Below are 24799 nucleotides of genomic sequence, written 5' to 3' on the forward strand. Positions count from 1 at the left end.
TGATGTAACTCTGTGCAATGATGACTGAACCAGCAGAACCAACAAGCAGTGAACTTACAGCTCTGCTATTGAAAGTCTGTCATCTCGTAGGGCCTCAGCTAGAAGATAATCTTCATGTTCCTTCTGTGTCCACAGAAGAACTGAATTGAAATCGCACAAGTCCTCAAATGGGAGCAGAGTCTGTGTCGGAGCTGGATGTTTGCTGCACAGCACCCTCACGGGGAATCTGGGAAGCTGCAGGCAGGGGATCCACCAGGAGACAGGTCTGGGCCCAGCCAGGAGCTCCTGTAGGCTGCTCTGTATATGCTATTCTGTGTATGCTAACTTTGTATTTTCTCAGACAGATAAATCTAATGGCAGAAATACCCTCCTGACTCCATTATTTTTAAGAAGGGAAGCTGCGCTTCCACATCCCTCAATGGGACCCCTGAGTGCAGTGATTTCAGGACACCAAAGAGCTTGGACTCTAATTTCCATCTGTAATCTTTCCGGTAGAAGAACTTTTTGGGTTTGGGAACAATGGTGCCCGTTTGCTTAGCTCACCAGATTTACAGCCTGCCCTCTCCCTGTCTCACAGCCCCATCTGTTTCCCTGATTTCCTGCTCTTCTGGGCTGGGCCTTAGGCTGCCCCAGCCATCCCCACTGGGGACAGCTCCTTCAGATGTGTTTTCTCCAGCTCAGCCTTGCTTTGCAGTTTTGGGCTGTTTCCTGACAACTTCCCATCCTTCTTGATCTTGAGGCTTTTTTACAAGTATGTTTTTTTACAAGGGTGGCAGTCTGGTAAAAAAATCATGAATCCTTTGTTTCTCAACTGCAAAGGGCTAAAGTAAAATTACACTGGACAGAAGAAATCTTCATCTCCAAATGGATGCTAAGTGATGACAACAAAGAAACACACACTATTTACTTGTGATGTCTACAGAAGAAGTATACACTGTACAAAATAAAAGCGTTCTCATCTTGACCCGTCCTAGAGAACTTGCACATATGGCTGGTTAGTAGGGCCTCCAATAGTGACAAAATTGTCAGTGAGGCCTCTCTGTGTCAAATATAAAACCCCTTCAGCACTTTGTGCCTGAAAATCCATTGTGTGTGTGTTCCAATTTAGCAAGCATCCAGGTTTTGTTGCTAGTTTTTAATAATTTTTTAAATTGTGGTGTTGGCTGTTAGAAAGTAGCCTGTCACATTTCAAGGGAACTGCACCCTTTTACAAGTTATGCATTTTTTAGCAATCATTATTTTGCATATGTATTTGTCCTGTTCAAATAAATAAAAGCAACTATACTCCAAAAACATCAAAGGGAGTTAAAGTACAAAACAATGTGGATTTCTATATTTCAATATTCATCCTTCTCTTTTTAAAATTTATTTTAGGGCACAAGTGGAAAAAATTACTGTTGTTTAACTGGTTGGTAACAGCTGGTGATACTTTATTTCAGTCTTATCATTATTAACACAGCAGATAGTCACCATAATAGCATTCATCAATAAATTAAATGTTCCCATCTTATATGCTTCAACTGGAATTTCATTGTAATTTAGCACAACTGAAATATTCATTTGAGACAAAGTACTGTTAATACCTGAGTTAAACTAAATAATTCTCTTTATGCCTGAGCTCTGGGACATTATTCACACTGTTGCTTTAAAGTTGCATGTCCTGAACTAAAGATTCAAAAATGCTGAAGAACTTCAAAGGGTTCATAATGCTCAAGTAATCCAACAAGTATTAACAGTCTCTCCTCCCTAAAAAGAGAATAATTACATAACTAATTAATTTGCCATAGTACATAATCCGCTGACATTTACAATAAGCACCCCTATTGGAGGTTGAAGTAAATATTAAGTTGCACGTAAAACTATAAATAGCAAGAATTCTGATGCCAGGCAGTTTCAAAATACTGTGGAAAATAGATGAGCACTGGCTGGATGAAATAAACTTGAAAGTCTCAGCAACATGACCATGGAAGCCCACAACTATCAGTGAATGTAACCACGGAGCAGACGTGCCCAGTGCCCTCTGGCCACGCTGGCAGGGAGCTCTGGGCAGGAGGTCCTATGAGGGACTAAAGTGAAGGGTCTGAAGTTTGGTTTTGATAGTTTTTAGCTTTTTTGTTTTAGCTGGAGGGAGTTTCAGCATGAAGTCTCCATTTAAAGGCTGAAGCACAGTTGTGTGTGCGATGGGATCTCCCCTTCCACTGCCATGGATGGCAGGGACAGCCCCTCGTAGGATGGAGGCAGAGTAGTTCTGGTGTGAGACCTTTTGGGCAAGGATTTAATGGAGGTTTAGTTGCTGTCACAGCTGCTGATCCTAGCTGCTGACAAAGCTGCCCATTGTGCCCCCTTCCCTCCACGGAGGTCACGGAACCCTTTGGTTCCATTGCTTGGATGGGCTTGTTCTGTTACTGTCCCCTGAGTGCTGGAAGCAGGAGCCTCTTGGCTCAGCTTCAGAGCAGGTGGCGTGGCTCACAGAGTGATTCAAAGTGCCAGGGATGGAAGCTGCAAGCACAGAGTGCTCCTGAGTGTGGGACATGCTCCTGAGTGTGGGATACGCTGCACAAACTCTGGCGCTTTGAGGTGCCGGTGCAGCATTGCACCTTGGCTACCAATCTCTGCATGTTGGGCACAGGTGACATAAAAGCTCACATCTCTCTCCTTTCAGGGAAGTGCAGGCCCCTTTGCAACTGCTGTCTCAAATTTGTTAGCAGAAAGCCTTCAGTTTCTATGCCAAGGATGAACATCCCAAAATTTACCACAGTGTATGGGCTCCTCAGTACAAGGAAGACAAGGAGCTGCTGGAGGGGGTCCAGCAGAGGCCAAAAGGAGGCTGGAGCATCTCTCTGATGAGGAGAGACTGCAGGAGCTGGGCCTGCTTAGTCTGGAGAAGAGAAGGCAGAGAGGGGATCTCATCAATACATACAAATACCTCAAAGGTGGGTGAGAAGAGGATGGTGTCAGACTCTTGTCAGTGGTGCCCAGAGACAGGATGAGGAGCAATGGCCATAAACTAAAATGCAAGAAATTTCACCTCAGTGAGGGAGAACTTCTTTACATTGAGGGTGGCAGAGCACTGGAACAGCTGCTCAGGGAAGTTGTGGAGTCTCCCTGTCTGGAGACATTCAAAACCCACCTGGACACATTTCTGTATCACCTGTTGTAGCTAACCCTGCCTTGGCAGGGGGGTGGGACTAGTTGACCTCTAGAGATCCTTTCCAACTCTAAAAATTCTGTGGTATTGTCAGTGTCTTGGGTTCTGCAAAGCTTTAATTGAATTTTGCTGAATATTTAGAAGTAAATTTATTAAGGATTTATTTTAGAATGGTGGTAAAAAAAAAAAAAGATTAATTTTACTTCGTTGTTTCATCTTGATTGAGAAGAAGCTGAAGATTGTCCCGCAAATGTTCCTTCCTCCTGAAAAGACAGCGTTCCTGCATTTGGATGAATGTTTATTTATTCATTCGTAACAGTAACTCTATAATTAAGTAGATGTTAATTATATCCTTATTGCAATTGAATTAATGTAATAAATCATCACCTATATTTTTTATTAGATTATAAGTAATTATTTATGTGCTTGTCATATTCTGATTTTGTTTACATGGTATAAAATCTTCCTACATTTCCTATTCTTCCTGGTGAAAACAATAAAGGTGTCAGTGGGAGAAGGTAAATTACCTAATGTGTTGGTGTGCCTGAACTTTTCCAGTGGGTGGTACTCATTTTGAAGTCATACAGTCCTGACAAGAATTGTGTATGTGAAGCCAAAGAGAAACAACATGAAGCATCTCTCTGGTCCTTAAACAGCAAACAGACATTTTAGTAAATATCAGAGATTTACTGGTGAGCCAGAGGGAGAAGAAGGAAAGGTTAAGGCTAAGACTACCATTTGTAAATTAAATCACTAATTTGAAAGCAGGATGACAATTTAGACCTTTGAAGTCTTTGGGCTGAATGGTGTGAATGTTCACCATGGAGCCCTTCTGCTCCCTCTCTTTGGAGCTGTGACAGTGCAGCACATTTTGTACCCACGTCCTGACTGAAATTTGCTTCTCAGCATTAAAAAGGAAAATCAGTGTAAACTCTTACATATTCATTAATAAAATAGCTACAATTTGGATTGCTGATTCCCCTTTGTTTTAAAGAGCAAAGTGCCAAATTGTGTGAATCTCTGAAGAATATGGAAAGATTCAGGTGAGACAGGCAGACATTAGCATGTCAGGAGGAAATAGGTAGCTCATGTTTCTGGCCTGGCTTTTCTACCTGCACCATTCATCTAAAGTTGCCAGTCAAGATTCCTTCAAGTAATTTTGCTTGTAAAAAGGCAAATCAGCTTAGAAGAGCTCCTCTCCAGCTATACAGCAACTTTGTTAATTGCCATTGAATTTCCTACAGTTTATAAAAGACACAGATTAATCACCAATACCACTGAATTAACATATTAACTTTCCGCCTTATGTGACTTGATTAATGCAAGAAAGGTAGGTTAAATGGTCTGTCTACTGTAGATGTGCCATGAGCAGCACCTGTGGCTTCCAGGAACAAAGTGTCCTCTATAGGACACACTGAACACTAAGGACTCAAAGGTTGTTCTGGAGTCTGATCTAAGCTTGACTTTGATTACCTCTGCTGTATTAAGTACTAAAGTCAGTTGGAGTGGCATTAAAAAAAAACCAAACAAACAACAAAACACAAAAGGGAGAAAGTAAGGGTGACAGAGATCAGGGTTTACCCTGTTCCTAGTAAAGCAGGTCTATAAACAAGAGTGGTAGATCAGATCAGCAAAATTTGTTCACCTTTTCCATAAACCCTGGAAATAACAGAGTTATTTTCACATTTTCTTACCTTGACTTTTCCTAGTGTCTCCACAGCAGACATTCCAGATCCATTTCAGGTCTCCACTGCTGTTATTATCTGGGATATTATCCCAAATGCAATCCTACTCTAGTTAAATATCTTTATAAAATTAATATATTGCAAATATATCTGTAACCATCCCCTTGGAATATTTGATGCCCTCTGAAATGGATTCCTGTTTAGTCTCTTGATACAATGGGAAGGTCTAGAAGAATAGGAAATAAAACACTGCCTGCAAGCTCATGTCATGCCAGCTATTTCATGCCAAATGTTGTTCTCAAGCACCTGGCAAGCACAATTCATTCATTTTCCAAATGTCAGTGGCCAGCCAGCTCCTCAGGACATTCCCTCCCAACACAGGGACACTTGATAGGCACAATCAGGCAGTTTTGGCTGCCAGCCTTATTCCTGAGTCACGTGCACGGACTGTAAGGACGGAAGCGCCTCTTGTTTCTGTTTTTGTCTTCCAAGTGGCAACTTTTTATGCTCTCTTTCCAATTTGCTTTACTCTGCCACCAGTCTTTTCACAGTAGTTCAAGAGGGCTTTGACAGAGGCATATCTGGAATACTGAAAGTACCCTGCAGGTGCCTAGATGCAACAGCTGGCTCTGGCTGCGACATTCAAACCATCAATGGCACGCTGCAAGCACCGAGCTCTGGGGGGCTGTGGGAGCCAGGCAAGGCCTGTGCAGGTCCCCTGTGGGCACCATCATTCACCACTGCCCTCTCCAGGACACAGGGAGTGCTCCAGGGCTGCTGGGGCCAGTGGAGGTGTCAGCAGGCCCTGCCCCAGCCCAGGGTGCTCCAGCTCCCAGCTGTGGGTCACATCGCCAGTGCTCTGCCCTAAAGCTTGCACCTACAGCTGGCTGGCAGCTGGAGTGCTGTCCAGAGAGTGCACTGAAAGAAGCCTTGTGCCCACACAGAGGGTGTGCTCAGTAGGGTGTTTGTGTGCAGCCCGTCTGGCCGGCCTTGAGATGCAGGCTCGGCCCCTGTGTACATAATTCTGCTGCACACAAATGGGCTTTGAGGTTCTTGGACTCATAAATATGACCAAAAAGCACTTTTCATTTCCATCCAAAATAAATTCAAGTGACGCTTCTTCCTATGCCTGAAAATACATTTTCTTCAGTGTTTTCAGTCTCTCTCATTTAGTGTGAAGAATGTGAGATGTGTGAACACAGGGTTTTGAAATGTCAGCCAATTAGCTACTAGTCATGAGGTGAATTGAAAATATTTTTCTTTCTGCTTTTTTTTCTTCACAAGATGACATCTCACCTATCTGAACACTTAGCAGTCCCTATTTCTGGCAGCCAAAGCCTGTGATTGACATTTTTTATGCCAATCACTGAAGACCTGCAATTTATGCAACCAAAACACCTGCCCTGATGCTTAAAATAATTTAAAAAGATGTTTGTACAAGTGGCCAGAAGCATTAATGGTAAACTTTACAGCTGTCTATATGCTCTATGCATCCTGTATTTTTACCTGTCTGGCAGCAATGGACTACAGAAGTGCTCTGTCTCCAGGGTAAAGGATGAAGTTCACATGTCTACGCTGAGTCTCTGAAATGTCTCTGCTGCCTTCAGGCTGCTTGATGGGGAGAAATGACCAATTACTGTCAAAAAACAGCAGATCTGATGTTCCTTGTTGCCTGAGAAGGATGGACACCAGACAACAACAAGGGCATGCATGAGCATGTATGCCAAAACCCAAACAAACTCCAATGCCCTGCCAGCCGACCCCACCTTCCATGAAAGAGGTGGGACTTGGATGAAGCCCTAAATCCTCAAAGGAGTGCAGGTGCCCACACAGCCTTTTGAGGACATGGCTAATTAGCACTCAGGTAAGCAGAGGAGATTGAGTGAAGTCTGGTTTACTAGAAGGGGTCTGTGGGTAAACGTTCTGCTTGACCCTACACTTTGTTCACCTTTAGGGAAAAGCCCATCTTTCCTCTCAGCATGGTCAGGCAGGAGGCAGGCCAAAAGGTGTGTGGTCAGGAGGCAATGCTGATGCTCCAGAGAACTGTCATTTATTTGGAAGGAGGGCTGCATTACTGATTGTGCCTTTCACTGGTTATGCTCTCACCCTGTCCCTGGTGGCATTTGCACTAGCATGTAGTAAGGAACAGCACTGTGGACACAATTAAACCCCAGTGCAACTGCTAGCTGTGTCAGGGAGGAGGGGACGGCAGCACCTGATTACCAGCACATATGGCCACTGGTGTCAATGGAGCATTATAGTTTGACTCTCTCACTGAGTCATCTCCCCTTGAGGAAGTTGCATGAAAATAACATTTAACAAGGGCGATAAAGACTGTAGAGATAAAAGAGAGTGAAGAATCTGTTAGCAATATTTCTGTAGCAAGCAGATGACTGAATGTATTTCCAAATGTTACGTAATTTGTGTGACTCACAACACCACAGTCTGTGGAGCATATGCAATATTTGGTATAGCAGCGAATCACTGTAAATACCAACAACATTTCTGTAGTCTGAGATCACTGAAGTCTGAGATGTTAGGAGACATAAACCTGCAGATTTGCATTAAGGTTCTTTTCAAATAGCTGGAATGATTATGCAGTGGTTAAATTTTTTGTTTGTTTGCTTTATCACATCTTTATGAAGAGCAGGAAACTGCTATTGTGTAAAGTACTCTTCTTGGAGAAATTTTACACAAGGAGGTAATAAAATGCACTGCTACCATGTCTGCATAACTCTTTCTCTGGAACTCAAGCCAGCCTGCTGTAACAGCAAGCTGTTGTTTTTTGCAGAGTTTGAACACAGATGTTTCCCTGAACATTTAATTATTAAAAGGAGGCTTCCGGATAACTTCAATTATTCCCACAATTTAAAAATTGTATCAAAAGTCCACTGAGCCTCTTCACCCGAGAAAACGATGAAGATGGACACCTGTGGTGTGGCTGAGCACCTGATGCTTCCTTGCTGTTGCTTTATATCTTTGCTTCCTGAGCTGTTTCTGCTGTGCCTCAGTGTGCTGTTCTTGCAGGACTGCCTAAGGCTTCCCAGCCCACTTCCCACCTGTATTCCTTCCTGCATTGCAACCCTGCATTTATGGGCTTTGCCCATTTATTCCCTTTGCTCCTGCATGCCTTCTGTCAAACCCAACACTTCTTCACTCTAGGGCTCATGTTTCCTTGTTCCTCCCATCTGCCTTGTCCAAACATCCTCCTACTTTATTCCTGCAGTACACTCTCATTTAAGTTTCTGCTGTAAGTAAAGGACTCATTTTCTTTTTCCCCAGTTCGCTCCTGCCACACCTCTCTCTAATTTTCACATTCCATAATAATTATCACAGAATCACAGAAAATAGGCCATTAACGGACATTCAGCAGTCTTTCAATCTGTAATCTTGTTCAGAGTGAACATTAAATAAATATTCTCATTCCTGTGGTAATGTAATTCAAAGATATTATTCTTATAATTAGAGATTTTTTCTTTAACTTGGATCATAATTTTTATGCAATTTAAGTCCATCCATTTTTTTCTTAATCCCCATGGGCTTGGCAAGCAGCTTTCTAGACCAGCTGTTTGAGTGCTGAGGATGGTGACTTCTCAGTCTTCTATCCCATTCATATTCCCATCTAACAAATGCCACGGTCCAATATTTTCCATTTCCTTAGTATTTTTTCCCTATAAACAACCTCTTCCCCTTCCTTTTAGCAAATATAGGTTCCTCATAGCTTCTCCTTTCCACTTTCTTCCTTTCCCCTATGCTTTCCTCTTTTCTTCTGCTTTAGATTTCAACATGTCTGTACCTCCTTGTCCCTAAAGATTAATTTCCAATCTTTCTAACAATGCCCGTTCTGCTGTATATCACTGGTGCATGTGGAGGCTTGCTGCAGCCTATGCCAGGAATGTGTTGTCTTGGAACGGCAGGAATGCACGGAAGCCATCCACTGTGATTTAAATGTGTTTCAATTACCTTCTCTTTGCAGAATGTCTTTTTTAGTTCTAGCCCCTGTGAAATGCTGCTGGTGCTCTTCTGTCTTCACTGTTTCCATGGTAGCCGATCCCATCCTTCAGCAACTTTCTCATCAGTGGCCTAAACAAAACCTAGAACTGAGCTGTCGTGACTAAATGGAAGGCAGTTTACGGCATTTCTGAAGACTTGGTGGTATTACATGATAAAAGTACTCTGCAGCTAAAACTGGCTAAGTAATTAAGAACCATTACCTTGAATGATGATGCTTTCTGAGGTGTTCTGTGGAACATGTCCTGAATGTAGTAAAATTGCTATGTTAAATAAAGTAAATGACACTGTTCCAAAAGTACAGAATGTAATGGTTTAATTAACCCAGAGTTACAGCAGCCTGATTTTAAGTAACTCCCTCTCCCTCCAGCCCCTTCCTTAACAGCACTCCTGGTTTAAGTATTTCACTTATATGCCTTAGGAATCAGATCCAGATTTGGATTCTGACTGAAATCCCAAAATCAGAGCCTGTAGCTCCAATGACTGACTCAAAACGCAGATCTAAATGCTTTCAACTTTTGACACATTTTTGTAGGCCAGATTTAACATTTTCATAGATTGCAGTTTTCAGTGTAATATCTGACTTCCCCCTTTCTCTCTTCCCAAAATGTCTCTGAATACTAACCATGGGGTGTTCAGAAGCTGGGAAAAGTTTAAATTTAGATAATCAGGTGTAGATGAAGAAATGTAAATATGATGCCTTGAGAGGCGGACCTGGAACAGAGGCTACACAGAGCTAAGAGAATAAAGCAGGTATTTATTAGAAGGCCTCAATGGATCCACCTTGGGCAGTACAAGAGCCCAGCCAGGGCTACACCCAAGATGGACCCAAAATTGTCACAAAATGGACAACTGGTCTAAAGGTCTCACATTTTTATAAGTTCTGGTCCATTTGCATTTTGGAGTTAATTGTCCAGTTACAGCTTTAGGTCATGAAGCCCTATCCTTCTTGTTTGCTCCCCTCAGTTCCTTGTTGTTTATACTTCTGTACCTGAAGTTCATAAGGGTTGTCCTTGGACTCAAGCTGGACAAGGATTGTTTTGTCTAACTACCCTGTGAAGAGAGCTTACTGACACTTAATAGGAAGCTCAGAGCTACACACCTAGGCAGCACAGAATCTGAGAAATATGAAAATTAGAACTTAAGACATCAAATATAGGCAGCCATTCTCAAATCTCTTGGTCAGTATCTGTGTTTTGTGGTCCAATATAGTGTCTCTGTCAAGCTGCTATTCAGTGACCTAGACTGTTCAGTAAAGTAGAGAAAGACACATTTTTTTCTCAAATTAATATATTACCTCAAAGGAATTCAGGTACTGTTGTGGATCAATATACCTATTATTGTGAAAGACAACATCTGAAATTCTACTCTTTGACTGTATTCTGTATTTTCTTCCACTTTGGAGAAAACAACATTAAAATCGCAGAGCTCAAAGCTCATGGCTTAAAGCCTATGATTCACCTATCATTTATTGTTCTTTACTTAATTAGTCTTGAAGGCACTTATGAACATAAAATCCAGTCCTTGCCTAAATATATGTGACCCAACTTCTGCAGAGAGGCTTGATTAATCAGTGTAAGACATGGAGGAAGACATATGTAAGCTCAGGCAGGAGAACAACCCCAGATTTCCAACACAGGATGTATTTTATTCTGTCCAATAATCCACATATATCTATATCAGGTCCAGAAATCATCCTACTGCACCATCCCAGGAAATTACAACCCTCAGACTCCTTGCTCTTCTGATTTGAGAATCAGCTTCAGCTGCATGGTCAGTCTTTTTCCCAATCTTACTGTGGGAATTTGTAGAGGAGTTCCTAACCCAGCTGATACCAGATTTTTTTCCTAATAATGTCAGCATTATCCTGGTTTCTACAAATTCTGAAGAGCCATGAGAAATCTCTGTGTATGACATCACTTTCAGTATTTTTCATTTCAGTTCCCACACACTGTATTTAAATCACTGTCCTGACACTGGAGACAATGAGAGTAGATTTGAAATTATAATACAGTTGCATAAACCAGCACTGACAGTATGCAGAGAATGGACCCAATGGAAACTGTGATGTGACACGTGCAGTTTGCAGGGGGGCAAACTGCAGGAGAGATGGGCTCCATAGACACAGAGAGCTGAAAACACTGAACAAGTGTCCCACAGAAAACACAAATTTCTGGAGTGAGCAGCTGAAGTCTTGGGGCAATGTCCACGTGCAGGGCAAAACTGATTCAGTTGAATTTGTCAGAACTGGGAAGTGCATGGGCAGTGAAGGACAGAAGACAATTGGAAAAACAGTGATTGCACAGTGAAAGTACCACCAAACCTATTTTTGCTGGTGGTAAGGGAAATCATGTTTTTTTTTTTTTGATTACTGAGAAAAATTTAAAACCCTCTTGAAGAAATGACATTCAATATACTGCCAGTTTGTACCTAAAATCTCCTAGATAACCAGTCCCAGCAGATTGTGAAAAGCATTAGTGAAGCAAGCACATACTGGCATGATGAAATTTAGATTATTGCATTAAAAAAAGCTGTCTGTTCCCTGTTCTCCCCCCATCCCTTCTTTGTAGCAAATAAAAGGAAGAAGCATGAAAGATTGTTATAAAATTCTGCTACCAGCTTTATTTTTGTTATTGTTTTTAGGGGGATGAAGAATTTGTTCTGCTGTTACAGTCATGGTCACAACATAAAATGTTCAGATAAAGGAAGTGGCTTTATTCCTTCTAGTTTATAGCCACAGACATTATAGACTGTTTTTCTTAAAAATGTTGAGTATGGCAATTGTATTTACCTCCTACAATGGTGGGAGGTGTAATATTTCTTAGTTTGCAGTTTCTGTGTGGAGTAGGAAAAACGGAGACAGATACTGTAGATGGCTCAGCTATAGCATGCTGGCTTACACAGCTTCTTGCTCAGACTTAACATAATTTCTATTTTTGGCTGTTTCTGTGAATATTAAATGAGAGAATGAGAAGACTACTTAATTTGAAAGGCTTATTTAATCTCCTTTCTCTTAATTTGCTTTGTTTACTGAATTACATTTCCATAGGAAAATGGCCTGTAGAATCATCTTCCCTGACTAAACAGTTCAAATGAGCTATGAGTAAAACCATTCAGATACAATTCACAACCATGTTTTATTAATAACAACTAAGACTGTTAGTGAGGCTCAGCATGTCCTGAATTCTCCAGGCTCTTATCTTTGCATTTATGTTATTGTCAGAATTTTCTCACATTGTGTATCTTAACAGAGACTTTAATAAATACATAATCGCAGAACATCATTAAAAGTTATGTAAGTAAATATTTCAAGGTTTTTAATTTAACTCTCATGAAGAGGTGTTTCCTTCTTTTAAAGTCAGCACCAGGCTGTATTTATGGCTTTTTAAACATCCATCTGTAGCTGAAAGGCAAGTTGTAGCCATGTCTCAAAATTTTTGCTTTCAAAATTAACCCCTCCTTTTGGAAAGCAAATGCCAGCAATTCCTGTGGAACTCTTCATGTTCCTTATTACTTTTCTGATGGAAAGGCAAACTATTACATATATATATGTATGTATGCATATATATATTACATACATACATACATACATATATACTACTAATACATATATGTACACACTAAGTAAAGAAAGTTCTTAAAAGATATGACAGATTCTCTTTTTTTCTTCAGTCTACAGCACCTCACCCTTGCTCACTTGCTGTCTGCGTGCACTGTGCATATGGTTTAACCAGATAAATGGAGTTGTGCAAGAAGCCAGGCCTCAGATCTGAGGGTGACAGAGCTCACTGCTCACTGGCACCTGCGGGCAAACACAACTGTGCCAGGAGAAACTACTTTGCCTGAGAAAAGCTTTCCTTGCTGGAAGTGGGGTGAAATTTTTCATGCTGGAGCAAGTGTTGAAGCATTAAGTTGTATTGTGTGTCCATGGGTTTGCTTTCTTTAAGCACAGCAGACCCGTGACCACGTAACAGCGTTTGTAACACAAACCACTGGTAAAAACATCTCAGATGGGAAATGACTTGAAAATTATGAAGGCTTTCTTCTTCAATTTCTGTGCACATCTTTTGCTTGTTTCTGTTCAGATTTTTATATGCATTAGTATATTATCACGTTCATACACCATAAGAAATATTTCAGGGACACTTTAATTTCTGAACACATACGCTGTAGATCACAAATGCCAGAGAAGAATCATCTCACTGAGGTTGACTTGAAATTTTTTTTGGCATTAAAATTACTTCTGTTCATTTTTCTTGAGAATGCATTTTCCTCCTCTTACAGAGCCAAAGATTTTTTTAGGGAGCAGGTATTCTGCAGAAAATAAATATTCTTAAAGGTAAGCTTCATGCTCGTATAAATACTTCAAAGAACAAGAAAGTAATGATTACTTCCTAAAAATATATTTCCATTAAATAGAAACTACTAATAAAATTGATCTCCTCTTCAACTAAACGTTAGGATTTCAGTACAGTTGGCTACTAGTATGAACTGGAATAATGGAAAATAAAATTTGCAGATGATTGAGTAGTTCAGCAAATATTGTGGTTTTAAGACAAAGGGCAAATTTTCTCTGTGTAAATACTGGCTCACAAACTTCATGTTAATTTTGAACCTATGAAGATCCTGAGGAGCAGTGAGGCCCAAAAAAATTAATTCCCCTACAAGAGCAGCTGTTAACGGACCAGTCACTCACAAGTTAAAACAAAATTGATCAAAACATCTTGTAGTGGGAGTGTGTTTAAGATACTACATTTATAAGGACACAAAATCCTGCATTGGAAGATAAAAGAAGACACAAAGGGACGCTTGACTTTTTTGTTTTAATTTATTTTTAATTGTTTCCCAGAATCACTTTTGTTGAAAACAGTAACTCACAATTATATCAAAGGGACTAGAATTTCACCCATTTTCCTGCTTCACTCCTGTTTATTTGATTAGTTAGAAAAATTGCTTCCAAAGAGTGAACAAAGTAATTCATAAACAGGAAAAAGTAGTCTGAAACTCTAATAATAACCAACTTATTTTTATTAGAGCAAATACAGTTGTGAAAACTGTACATTGTACATTTTGGGTCAAGAATTATAAATAGAGAAACTCATAGATAAAGAGTTCATTCTTTGACAGCAAGAAACTTTAAATAGACAAAATGACATTTTTAAGTACATTGGCAGGCTTCATTGTGCTGTCCAAAATGTAGTGTACAGTATAACAACCAATTATAAATAGCCTTTCATGTAAAATACAACTGTGCACGTTTTAGAAAAATACCAACAATTTGTTTGAGCTTTGTTTTAAAAAAGCTTATAAATCATACATATTTATAAATGGTACTAACATGCTTACTTAAATTTATAAACATTTTTCATAAGCTTTGTTACCCATTATTTCCAGAGCATAAAGTATTTTAAATAAACATTTAATAGGAATTAAATATGTCAGTTACAAAATTACCTCTCCTCGTAAGGAGACAGGGGGTGATTTAACAGTGGGATGGAACATTTCATCCATTAATTCAAGGCTTACACAGTAACTTTTAAAATTTTGTTCTTATTTAAAAATTATTTTCCTAAATTTAAAACACAATTTAAACTTTGCTGTTTTATTTTCTTTAAAAATAAATATACATGTTTTATTTTCATTTGCTCTCTTTCTGCTTTCTTCTTTATCCACACTGGCCAAAACACAGGATTCTCAACATACTTCTGTAAAAAACACCACGGTGTTACTGCCCTGCTCGGAGCTGCTTCGCTGCACAACATTCAGTCCATACCTACGGTACTTTACTAGGCTGCATCAAAAAATAGCTAATGCATTTTGTAAGAATGTTGCCCATTAAACCATGCAAAAACTTAGAAAGTTTACAAACAGGTTCAAAAACTATACTGTATGAAAGATTCTCTAACAGAGATAAAATAAACTGTAATACAAGCCCTTTGCTTTTTGCAGCTTTAAATTAAAATGTTTGCTTGCCAAATGATCACACCACATATCTTCAATAAATAAGCATGCATTTCATTAATATAGGGTACAATAATTACAGTATAATGGCACATAAAAAGAAACGTGATCACGTCGTTTGAACAAAGGGCTATGAAACTACTTAAGACAAATGTTCCAAATGAAAAATTTTGAGGCTTTTTTAATGCTGAGGTAAAACTATAAATGGACTTTAAAGACACTGAAGGCATCAAATTGATAAACAATCACTTAACATTTTTAAATGCTCTACCTGAATGTATTCAACACAAATCTAGCACTTTTAAAGTTATTATTTATTATGAGCATTAGCTAACTGTCATTGGCATTAATGTGCACCCAGACAAGACTTTATTTTAACTGCTGTCAAAATACCTCAGTGTTGCAACATAATAATTTAAATCACCAATTACCACAGCACCAAAATTAAGAAAAAAAGAAAGAAAAAGTCAACATGCAAACCCCATATCTCACCGTTCTTGGGTTATTTTGATATCCTATACCCTGTTTAGAATGTACTTCTACCAATGTAAGATTTTTTTTTTTGATTATGAAAACTTTTGCTTGGTATTTGCATAAGTATTCGAGCATTTTAAGGAAGATAATAGTATCTTTAAATTTTGCAGTAATGGTGTATTATTTACTGAACCTTCATGCAAAATGACTCTTCAGGTTTAAGAGAATTAATTTAAGAATTTTTTTCCCTGGACTAGGAAAATATATTTGATTTTCAGCTTCGGCTGCCAGGCAGAACTGGTTGCTTTCTCCAGGTTGGACTAAACACTACTTATGGCTATACATCAAATTTCATAAACAACAAATGAACAGAATCATGCACAGGCAAATGAAATTCGATCTCCCAGAGCACTGCAGGAGATGTTAAAAGCAGCAGGTAATGGAATAAGACTGGTGACTGATGTTGCTAACTATTTCTTCTAATGAGATAGGAGTGAACGCTGGAATCACTTCCACAGCAACAGAATCCTCTGACCACATTCCTCTGGCAGTCGTTTTCCCATCTCCCCACTAAAAACATCAGACGGTAAAATAGTAAGGCAGCTGTTAACTTCCATCAACAAAAAGTGCAGCTCCGTACATTTCCACTTTAGTCACACTCTGCTGGAACAGATGGACAAGCCAACGCGCTTCACTGGCGGGGCTGCTTCAGCAGATTATTTTGTTTGTTTTCCAACATGGCTGCTTGCTTCAGCTTTCAGAGGACCCCAAAGCCACGAGCCACCAGCAGAGAAACTGATCTGGGCCCCTGGCTGAATTTTCCAAGTTTCATCTCTCTTGCGTCCCATCCTAATTCCAAGCCTCCTTCCCTGTGTCTGAGTATGACAGGTGCCATTTAAAAGGCTGATGACACAACTGCAGAGAACTGTGGGCTAACACCACTAGTTGTCATGACTTCACTGAAGGGTCAAAACAGTTACAATATTAAATAACTATGTTGAATCACATTCAGGCATAGCTAAAATTAAAGTGGGGAACGTTAAAAGTATGTGAAGAAATTAAATCTTTAGTTTTTAAGGTGGGGTGGATATGGTGATTTTATGTGAAAGTGAGACCTTCCTTACCTTTTCTAATTCCAATCAAGTTAGAAAATGGACAAAAAGAATGGCTAAACCAATATTCAACAGCATTACCAGGGCGATCATGACTGAGTTAGGGCCCTGAAAATAAAATGAAGATATGAGAATTAATGCAACCTCCCACACAGACACAGAAATGAACAAGACCCAACTTCACAATTTCTATAGGTTTTGATCTTGGTCTGAAGGAAACAACCCCTGCTGCTGAAACACAGCCACCACCCTTGATATTCGGTAAGATAAACATCACCTGTGTGAAAAAGAGCTGGATAAATACAGGCGAGAGCACATTACTGCTCTGTTCCTAATCACACTGAGATTAAGCCACCTGACAAAACCTCATCAACAAATGAAAACAAACCCATAAACCTAAAAAAAATGTCATCTTAAAATAGAGCAAAACAAAGAATGTGAACTATAGGAAAGCCAGAATGCTGCTCTTCATCCTTACAGAGGGTTCTTTTTTCAGTTCCAACCCATTTCAAAACAGACATAACAAAGATGCTTTATAAAAAGAATACATTTCTTTGATAACCCAAGTAGAAAAGAAAATTTACTTACCATTTCACTAACAAACCTGTTTCCATTACAGATTAAAATGCATTTTGCAGCTGCAAAATTAAGCTTGTTTTGATTTACTCAGACACTTATCTTAAAGACTTATGGACTGAACAACTGAAAAGTCAAAAAATTCCTTCCATTCCTAGCTAGAGCTAAAATTAGTTAGAAAGTTTAAATCATTACACCATTTTAGTATTTCTGTATTTATTTAATTCTATAATTAAAAACCAGAGAATGGTTTTTAATGATTTTTAGCAATTTTGAATATTTTTTATTTTTTAAATGGATACTTTCTAATCATCAACTTGAAAATATGTCCCAACAGATGAAAATACTCAATTCTCTTCTGCCCTTAACATATTTGTTTATTACATCATGATTTTACAAAGATTTTAAAACTCTTTTATTTTACAGTTGCACTGTAAGCAGAAACTTTTTATTTTGACAATACTTTCCTAAATCACAAATCACAAAGCCCACTAGAAAATCTGTGCAGAAAACTATCTTGTGAGCTACACAAGAATGACTGGCTTGCAGAAGAAGGTATATATTGAATGAGAAATAATACAATGTTTTCACTTTTCATATGAGTCATGCCTTGGAGAAGTTCATTATGCTTCATGACGACATAATGCTAACATCACCCATGTAATTTCTGGAATGCTAAGGTGTAAGAACTTACTATTAGTAATTTGCCACAGCAGTGTAAGTGGGAAGCTAAAGAATAGTACTTGTGTCATTCTTATATCATATGGTCTCCTGAAACAGTCTCATTGAACACCTTTAGTCAAAACACAGCTTTACACAGGGGTTTAGATGGCAGGCCAGATGTTGAGTAAGTCACAAAACATGTTGTGTCGGATACTGCTTAAATCCCCGGTGAGCCTAAACCTCATCAGCACCTCTATCCATAACAGCCATCAAGTTCCCTTTGCATCAACTCAGAGGTGTCTGTTCACATGCTGAGAAGCACATGTTCAAGTGCAAACAGTGATTGAGATTATCAGAATGCCAATTAAATTATGCCATAGGGGTAATGGGATTGGCAGTAGCACCCACATTTTGCTTAATGGCAGAATGTTTAAAATATTCACTAGGAAATTGAAGACCAGACTTAGTCCAAGTGATTTTGAATAACAAGCTCCCACTTACCAGTGGTGTGTTTCAACCATCAGGTCACAGAACAGAAGTGGAACCATGTTCCTTCCTCCTTAGTGGAAGTGACTCACCATGTGCCAAAGCATACGAGACGCTCGGGGGCACAGAACAGGCGTAAAATAAAGCACAGCTCCAGACACAGTTACCACAGCACCGTGAGCAGCCTTGCTCCCTACAGAACTGTCATTTCATTACACTATTCATTTCCACTAAGATGTGGGTTCAACATCTTTCTGGTGTTAGGCCCTGGAACAGGTTGCCCAGAGAAGCTGTGGTTGCCCCATGACTGGAAGTGCTGGACGGGGTTTTGAGCAACCTGGTCCAGTGGAAGGTGTCTCTGCCCATGGCACAGGGGTTGGAACCAGACAGTCTTTACGTGTCCCTTCCAAGCCAAACACTATGGTTCCATAATCCTATGATTCTAATAGGGATTGTCCATGTGATTCAAATCAGGTCAATGGCTCCTTTGTAGCCTGGAATCCCACCTGAAGATTTTACAGTTATACTGCTCCAGGAACTGCAAGGAACTGTGAAGATCGTTGCCAAGTACCATTAAAATTTTTCAGGATTTGGCCATCTAGTACTTTGCATATTTGAAAATAATATCTATGAAAATCATATTGATTTTTTGCAACTGAAAAAAAAAAATTGGAACCTATGGTGTCTTCAGAGGAGCCAAGCACTTGCTAATTACCTGAAATACATCATAGAACAGCATCCTGGTAGGTGCAAGACACATTTTTGCTGATTGCCAAATTGGCACTGCAGCTCTAATTGCAGCTCCGTATCATTAGTGCACAGTCTCAGGTAATTAAGCTTGTTGGAGGGGAAAGTGACTTTTCTTTTGATGCATCTGTCAGTTAGGTTAGGTGTAACAATCTCACCACAATAAAATTAGAAAATTAGGCTGAAAACCTCAGGGGCTATGCTCTGAATCAAGAATCATCTACAAAACAGAAGCAAGTGACACCTTAAGAACTGGGCTGTTGAGGTCACATGAAGATCATAGAAAAATATGTTATCTCTTTATGATAATGAAATATCATAAAGATTATCTCTTTATACAAAGAAGTAAAGCTCATATTCTTTGGCCTGCTATGTGCATTATGTTTCACCTTCTGATAACCGTATCTTTCAGCCCAAAACAGGATTTCCTGATACACTGAAACATGATCAAACAACATTTATGAAGCACACAGTTATTATGCAATGAACTACCACCTGTTTTGGAGACACCTTTGAAATAAGCATTTAATGCTTTAAGACAAATACTACAAGTAAGACTTTAGTGTCCCACAAGGGCTAAAAATAGCAAAAGCCAAAATTAGTTTGAACAGTCCTGGAGTGACTAGAACAGGTGCACTAAAGAAGCTGTAGTAGAAAACCTTCAGTCCTGCTTGAATTTACCCTTTCAGCTTCTTGTAAATTAGACATTTATGTAGTTCAAAATACAACCATATGATTCGTTTTCATCTGGGGAAGAAAAAAAGTTTTTTTCCTAAAATGTAGTGCCAGAAAATAAAAGACTAGGCTTGTAATTCCATTGCATTAGAAATGTTCATTAAATTTAGCCTAAAGTTCTTGCTCAGAGGTTTTTTTTTTTTTTTAGGATCAGGCAAATACTGATCTATTTTTCAAACATAATGGTATTTACAGCCCTTACTAAATGAAGATTAGGTGAACAAAAAGATGAGAATCGAACAAAAAGATGGGAGTAGAATCACTGGGTAACATTCAGGTAAAAACCAGGCTAAACACTGTGTGTTTAAAAATCTTTACTACCTGCCAAATGAAAAAAAAAAAATTACAGTTTAGTAAAGCACTTGAGCGTTTGTTATTTGTCCTAGGGCAGCACATGGACATGTGTCAGACACGATAAGAAGTGTATTCATGAATGTACACTACAATAGTGTTTTGTGAAATTCAATCCTATTTTTCACTTAAATCCAAGAGAATCTCCAATCAGCTCATATTCACGGTGGGACAACAGTGTATAAGCTGAAACTGGGGCTAGAGGCTGCTAATGACCAGTCAGAAACAACAGCACTGGTTTGTGGTCAAGGGTCTCTGAGAACACTGTGCTAAATTTAAGGTAATGTGAAGGAGCCTCATTCTCAGTGAAAGAGGGGTGATTTATCTCTCAGAAATAATATACATCTCTCAGGTGACTTTGTCATAGTGCTTTTTGCAGGATTTCACCTCAATAAAACTGTGACTCTTATGAGTTCTGTAATAATTTAAAACTTTGATTTTTGAATATCAGGGAATAAGTAAACAGAGAAACACACTTAAATGTGTGGCATAAGAAGTATGTGCTGATATTTTTCAAGTATAATGCCAGAAATGGGGATATCTAGGGAATCAAGACTGTTCCTATAACTAACTTATTGCACAGATGATACTCAAAGGCATTCTTGAGGATGTAACATTCACAAAAAATATGAAACACGAATTTGAAAACTAAAACAAGCTGCTACAAGTTTTGCTGCAAATAAAGTCGTTTAAAGTTCTTAATCCAAATGAAAGCTGATGTTTCATTCAGGTATGAGAAATGGCTTTGATTTAGACACAGAGAAGGAAGAACTGAAAATCTTCCCTTCTGTATCTGTGCTCTTAATGCATTATCATTGGAAACCTGAAAAAGCACAGCACAATTTTATACAGCACTTTCAGATAATCTAACAAAAGTGCTCGATAAATGTTAATAGATTAATTTTTTTGCATTCCAAAACCATGTTTTATCATTCTCTTTTCATGAGAATGAGAAATCTTTTCTCTTTATATTCCTTAACAAATATATTTTGGAACTTTTATGGAGGATCTAAGGCAGACTTACTTTCAAAGCATAACAAAATCATGTGTCAGAATGACTAAAAAGCAATTGCAGTTTCTTACTGAAATAAAATAATTTCCCAATGCAACTCTAGAATTCTGAAGTCTCTCAACATTTAGAAACATCTGGGATAAGGAGAAGTACATTAATTAGGAAGAGGGAAAAGGGATTTAAACTAGAAAAGATTAAGTTTAGATTGAATATTATGAAGAAACTCTTTACTGTGATGGTGGTGAAGGACTGGCACAGGTTGCCCAGAGGAGCTCTGGATGCCTCATCCCCGAAAATATTCAAGACCAGGCTGGATGGGGCTCTGAACAACCTGGTGTAGCAGATGTGTCCCTGCCCATGGCAGAAGAGTTGTGAAGCTAGATGATCTTTCAAGGCCCCTTCCAACCCAAGCTATTCTATGATTGCATGAGTCTGGCTTCTCCTCAGTAACTGTGCTCTCTTAACTGAGTCACTGCTTTATTCCAACACACTGTTGAGCTCAGCCCAGGAGCACTGCAGAACAGGCTACTGTTTTTCTGAAGCTGAAAGGTGATGCTGAAAATGAAAAGTCTCCAGCAAAGTTGAGTCATTCTGTACTGTTTCTCCCTCAGACTGCTGGGCCAGTAGGCCACTCTTTTTTGCTTTAATCAGTTTAGCATTTTTACTCTCAGCATTTTGAAGAAATAAGCATGTAGGAAATTTAGTCTATAAGGGCAAATTTACAAACACATATAGAAGACCAGAATCTTTGAAAAACACCCACATACATCTACATACATCTTAAGATACTGTTACAGTAAAAATGAATTCCTAAAATCTACCTTCCTTCCATACGGGAATGCTAGCAATGAGAATAATGCAATTAGGATGCTACAAATGAAGTAGAGTCACCTAGAGTGGAGTTCACAGATACAACTGCAGTATCAGTGAACAAACAGCAGCTAATGCACAATATCTCATCATTTTTACACCTTTTGTGATAACAGGCTGCAGGGTCATGGTCCTTATCCTGATTATTCTAGAAGGTAAATAAACTGCTGTTCAGATAGCTTACTTGTTAAGATGAAGCCACTCTCAGCTCCAAAATATTATTTGGAATGAAGGAAAAATAAGGACTATTTCTAGTGACTTATTTTCACCAAAGCTAAAAACCAATTCCAATTCAGCTTAAAAATTGTACATGCTCACTCAACATTTACAAGCCTGTCAGCTTTGTGTTACCCTACATAGGAGTAATATCTGTGAGATTTGAAAGGTTAAAGGGCTGATATCAGCTGTAATACAGATTTGCAGATTACAAAACCTCTGTGAACATTTACTTTGATCCGCAGAACACAGAATAAAAGCTTCCAGCAGAACTAGAGAATATAATCTTGGCAAAATGCTCATTATCAAACTACTCAGTTCCAAAACCCTGGCATCTGACAACTGATGGCACATTTAATCAAGATCCTTAAAATCAACTTAAAACAAGACTTTTTTCTGAATCTTTAGCTGTTGGATCTTTTGACACATTTGCTTGTTAGCCTGGGAAACTGTTTTATAAAACACACAGAAAGTGATTTAGTACATCGGGGGTTTTTGTGCCTTGAATTTTTCGTTGTAAGATATATTTTAATCATTCTTGCAGCTCTTTGTGTGACTTCCTCTCAAGGTTTTTTTTCATTTTAAATCCCTGATTTAAAGACACTATTTTATCCCAGAAGTGGTTGCACCTGTGCCAAAAGCAGATAGAACAGGCTCCCATGTACTCTTGCTTAATCTTTTCTGTTGATAAATCTAAGGATTATATTAGCGTCTCTGAACATCAGCAGCAGACTGGGAGCTCATGTTCAGTTGCCTCTCTTGCTCCTGACCCACCAACCTTTTCTAGTTCTGATCCTGCAGTGCCATGCTCTAGAAATTGTCTTTCATATACAATATTATATCTTGCTGTGCTGCCATGGATAATTATACTTTCAGCCTTCTCAGCAGTTACTTGCATGAGCTTGTATTTGCCTTCATTACAGACCACTCTGCTGGTCTCTGTGTCTTCTACAAACTTCATGGACAATATTCTCATGCCCTCTTGTATGTCACTTACAAGAATGTGATCAGAGTAACAGAATTGATGTAAGAATGACCTCACCAGAATAATATCAAATAACTGATGGTTTTCTAATTACTTTTTGAGACCCATCAGTCAGTTTAAAAAAATTCTTTTAATGTGACATTTAGCCTTTGCATTAGTCTGTTTTCCTTGTCAGAATACACGACCATGTAAAAGCAAATCAAGTTACCTTCTTGATTGAGATGACAATTCTTCTGCCACACCTGAAGATGCCAAACTTGTTTGACAAGATCACTTCCAATTCATGTTGGTGGGAAATTACTCCCCCTCTTTATTATCTAGATTTATTATTAATGAAGTCTGATGTCAATTATTCAAGTGTTTTGCATGCAATGGGTACTAGGCTATCTGGATCTCTTTAAATGGGTCATTCTGTTTATCACATCAATAACGACACACTGTTTGTTCTGTAGAGTACCACCAAAAATGACTCAAAGAAACAATGCTTATAAAAGAGAAACATTATGACTATTATCTAGAACTCTTCATTTACTAAAGGCTAACTTTAGTATGCAAAACTAATGATTTCCTGAGTTTCTCTTGGCCCAAAAATCACAGAAACATAATCAGAGATTCTGAATTTCATAGCCTGGCTTTTTCTTCTAACATGAAATAGAAATGCTATTAGTCATCACCCCTTTTCTGCCCAGCTATTGATAATTTTATTATTTTTGAATAATAATGAAATTAAGAGTCACACTGATCTGAAAGGGTATTTTAAAAACTGCTTATTCCAGACTGGAATATTTCTTCCTCACTCCAGGTGAAGTGTGTGTTAGCCAGCAGACTGTATCCAGATGAAGATTTGACAGTGCTTACCTAGATTGCAAAGCTCAGCACTTGGAGGCACAAGGGCAGTGAAAGTGAAAATGTTTCTTGTAGTACTTACCGAGCTGTTTCCTACTTCTTTCTCCATTGCTGAATGGGACTCATTATTAGCTGGGTTCTTTGGTGCAGCAAATTCTGGTTTCTTAATTTTTATGTCAGGCTTGTTTTCTTTGGCATCTGGCTTACCCCCAGATCTAGCAGGACTTGGCTTCTGAGAGGGTGGTATCCGTGCAAGGGTTGATGGTGAAGGGTTGGCATATTCATCTTCTTCCCTGAGCTCCTGTGGAAGCGCTGTTGGATTTGTTTTTACGTAATAGCCATGGTAGTGACCATGCAGCTCCCCATTCTCTGTGCTGCTGGCATTGTGCTGGGCTGAGAACTTTGGCTGTTGTTTCCCAGCTGCTTCCTCCTTCACTGGTGCTTTTGAATATAAAGGCTTGTTAGTCGTGGGTGTTATATTCTCAGTTGCTAAAAGCTTTTTTTCTTGACTGAGTCTTGCCCCAGAAGTGGAGCTTTGCCTTTTCAGTTGTTTTGAAGGAGAAGTCTCAGAAGAGAGAGGAGGACTATTTCTTGGGCTTGCTTCTGGGGTTCGAGGGGGTGTAGTACCTTTTCGATAAAAGTGAGGTGACTCTTTTGGGGAGGGTGGTTTCTCCTGACCTTTTTCTTCGGATTTTTCTTTTCCATCCATTCCTTCTTGAAATTTTTGTTTGATATAATCAGGGCCTGAAAAACAGTGTAACAGAAATACTAAGATCAAAACAAAGTTCACAGTGAAACTATTGCACTGGGATGTCAGACTGTACTGCCTTGCTAAAATGCAGGCAGGGGTATATGTTGCCAACAGTTCATTGACATCCACAGTGATTTACTCCAAATTGCTCAGGCACAGGAGCTATTGTA

The 24799-nt window shown here is 39.0% G+C and overlaps 1 protein-coding gene across 5 annotated transcripts in view; it reads right to left on the bottom strand.

Moving 5' to 3' along the window:
• Positions 1 to 13658: 13658 nt before the first annotated feature.
• JPH1 (junctophilin 1) overlaps positions 13659 to 24799 on the bottom strand; it is an 82434-nt gene continuing 71293 nt past the window's right edge. Inside the window, exons 4-6 of one of the 5 annotated variants that reach the window (XM_059467697.1) lie at positions 23961 to 24622; positions 16404 to 16499; positions 13659 to 14549 (exon numbers count right to left, since the gene is read on the bottom strand). In XM_059467697.1, coding sequence (XP_059323680.1) covers positions 16419 to 16499; positions 23961 to 24622 — 743 coding nt within the window. In that variant the 3' untranslated portion in view covers positions 13659 to 14549; positions 16404 to 16418. Of the gene's footprint in view, positions 16298 to 16403; positions 16500 to 23960; positions 24623 to 24799 lie in introns of all 5 variants that reach the window. The other 4 variants (XM_059467704.1, XM_059467690.1, XM_059467680.1 and 1 more) reach the window with 4 other exon arrangements.

Source organism: Ammospiza nelsoni, chromosome 1 (genome assembly GCF_027579445.1).
Source record: "Ammospiza nelsoni isolate bAmmNel1 chromosome 1, bAmmNel1.pri, whole genome shotgun sequence".
In the NCBI taxonomy this organism is placed as follows: Eukaryota; Metazoa; Chordata; class Aves; order Passeriformes; family Passerellidae; genus Ammospiza; species Ammospiza nelsoni.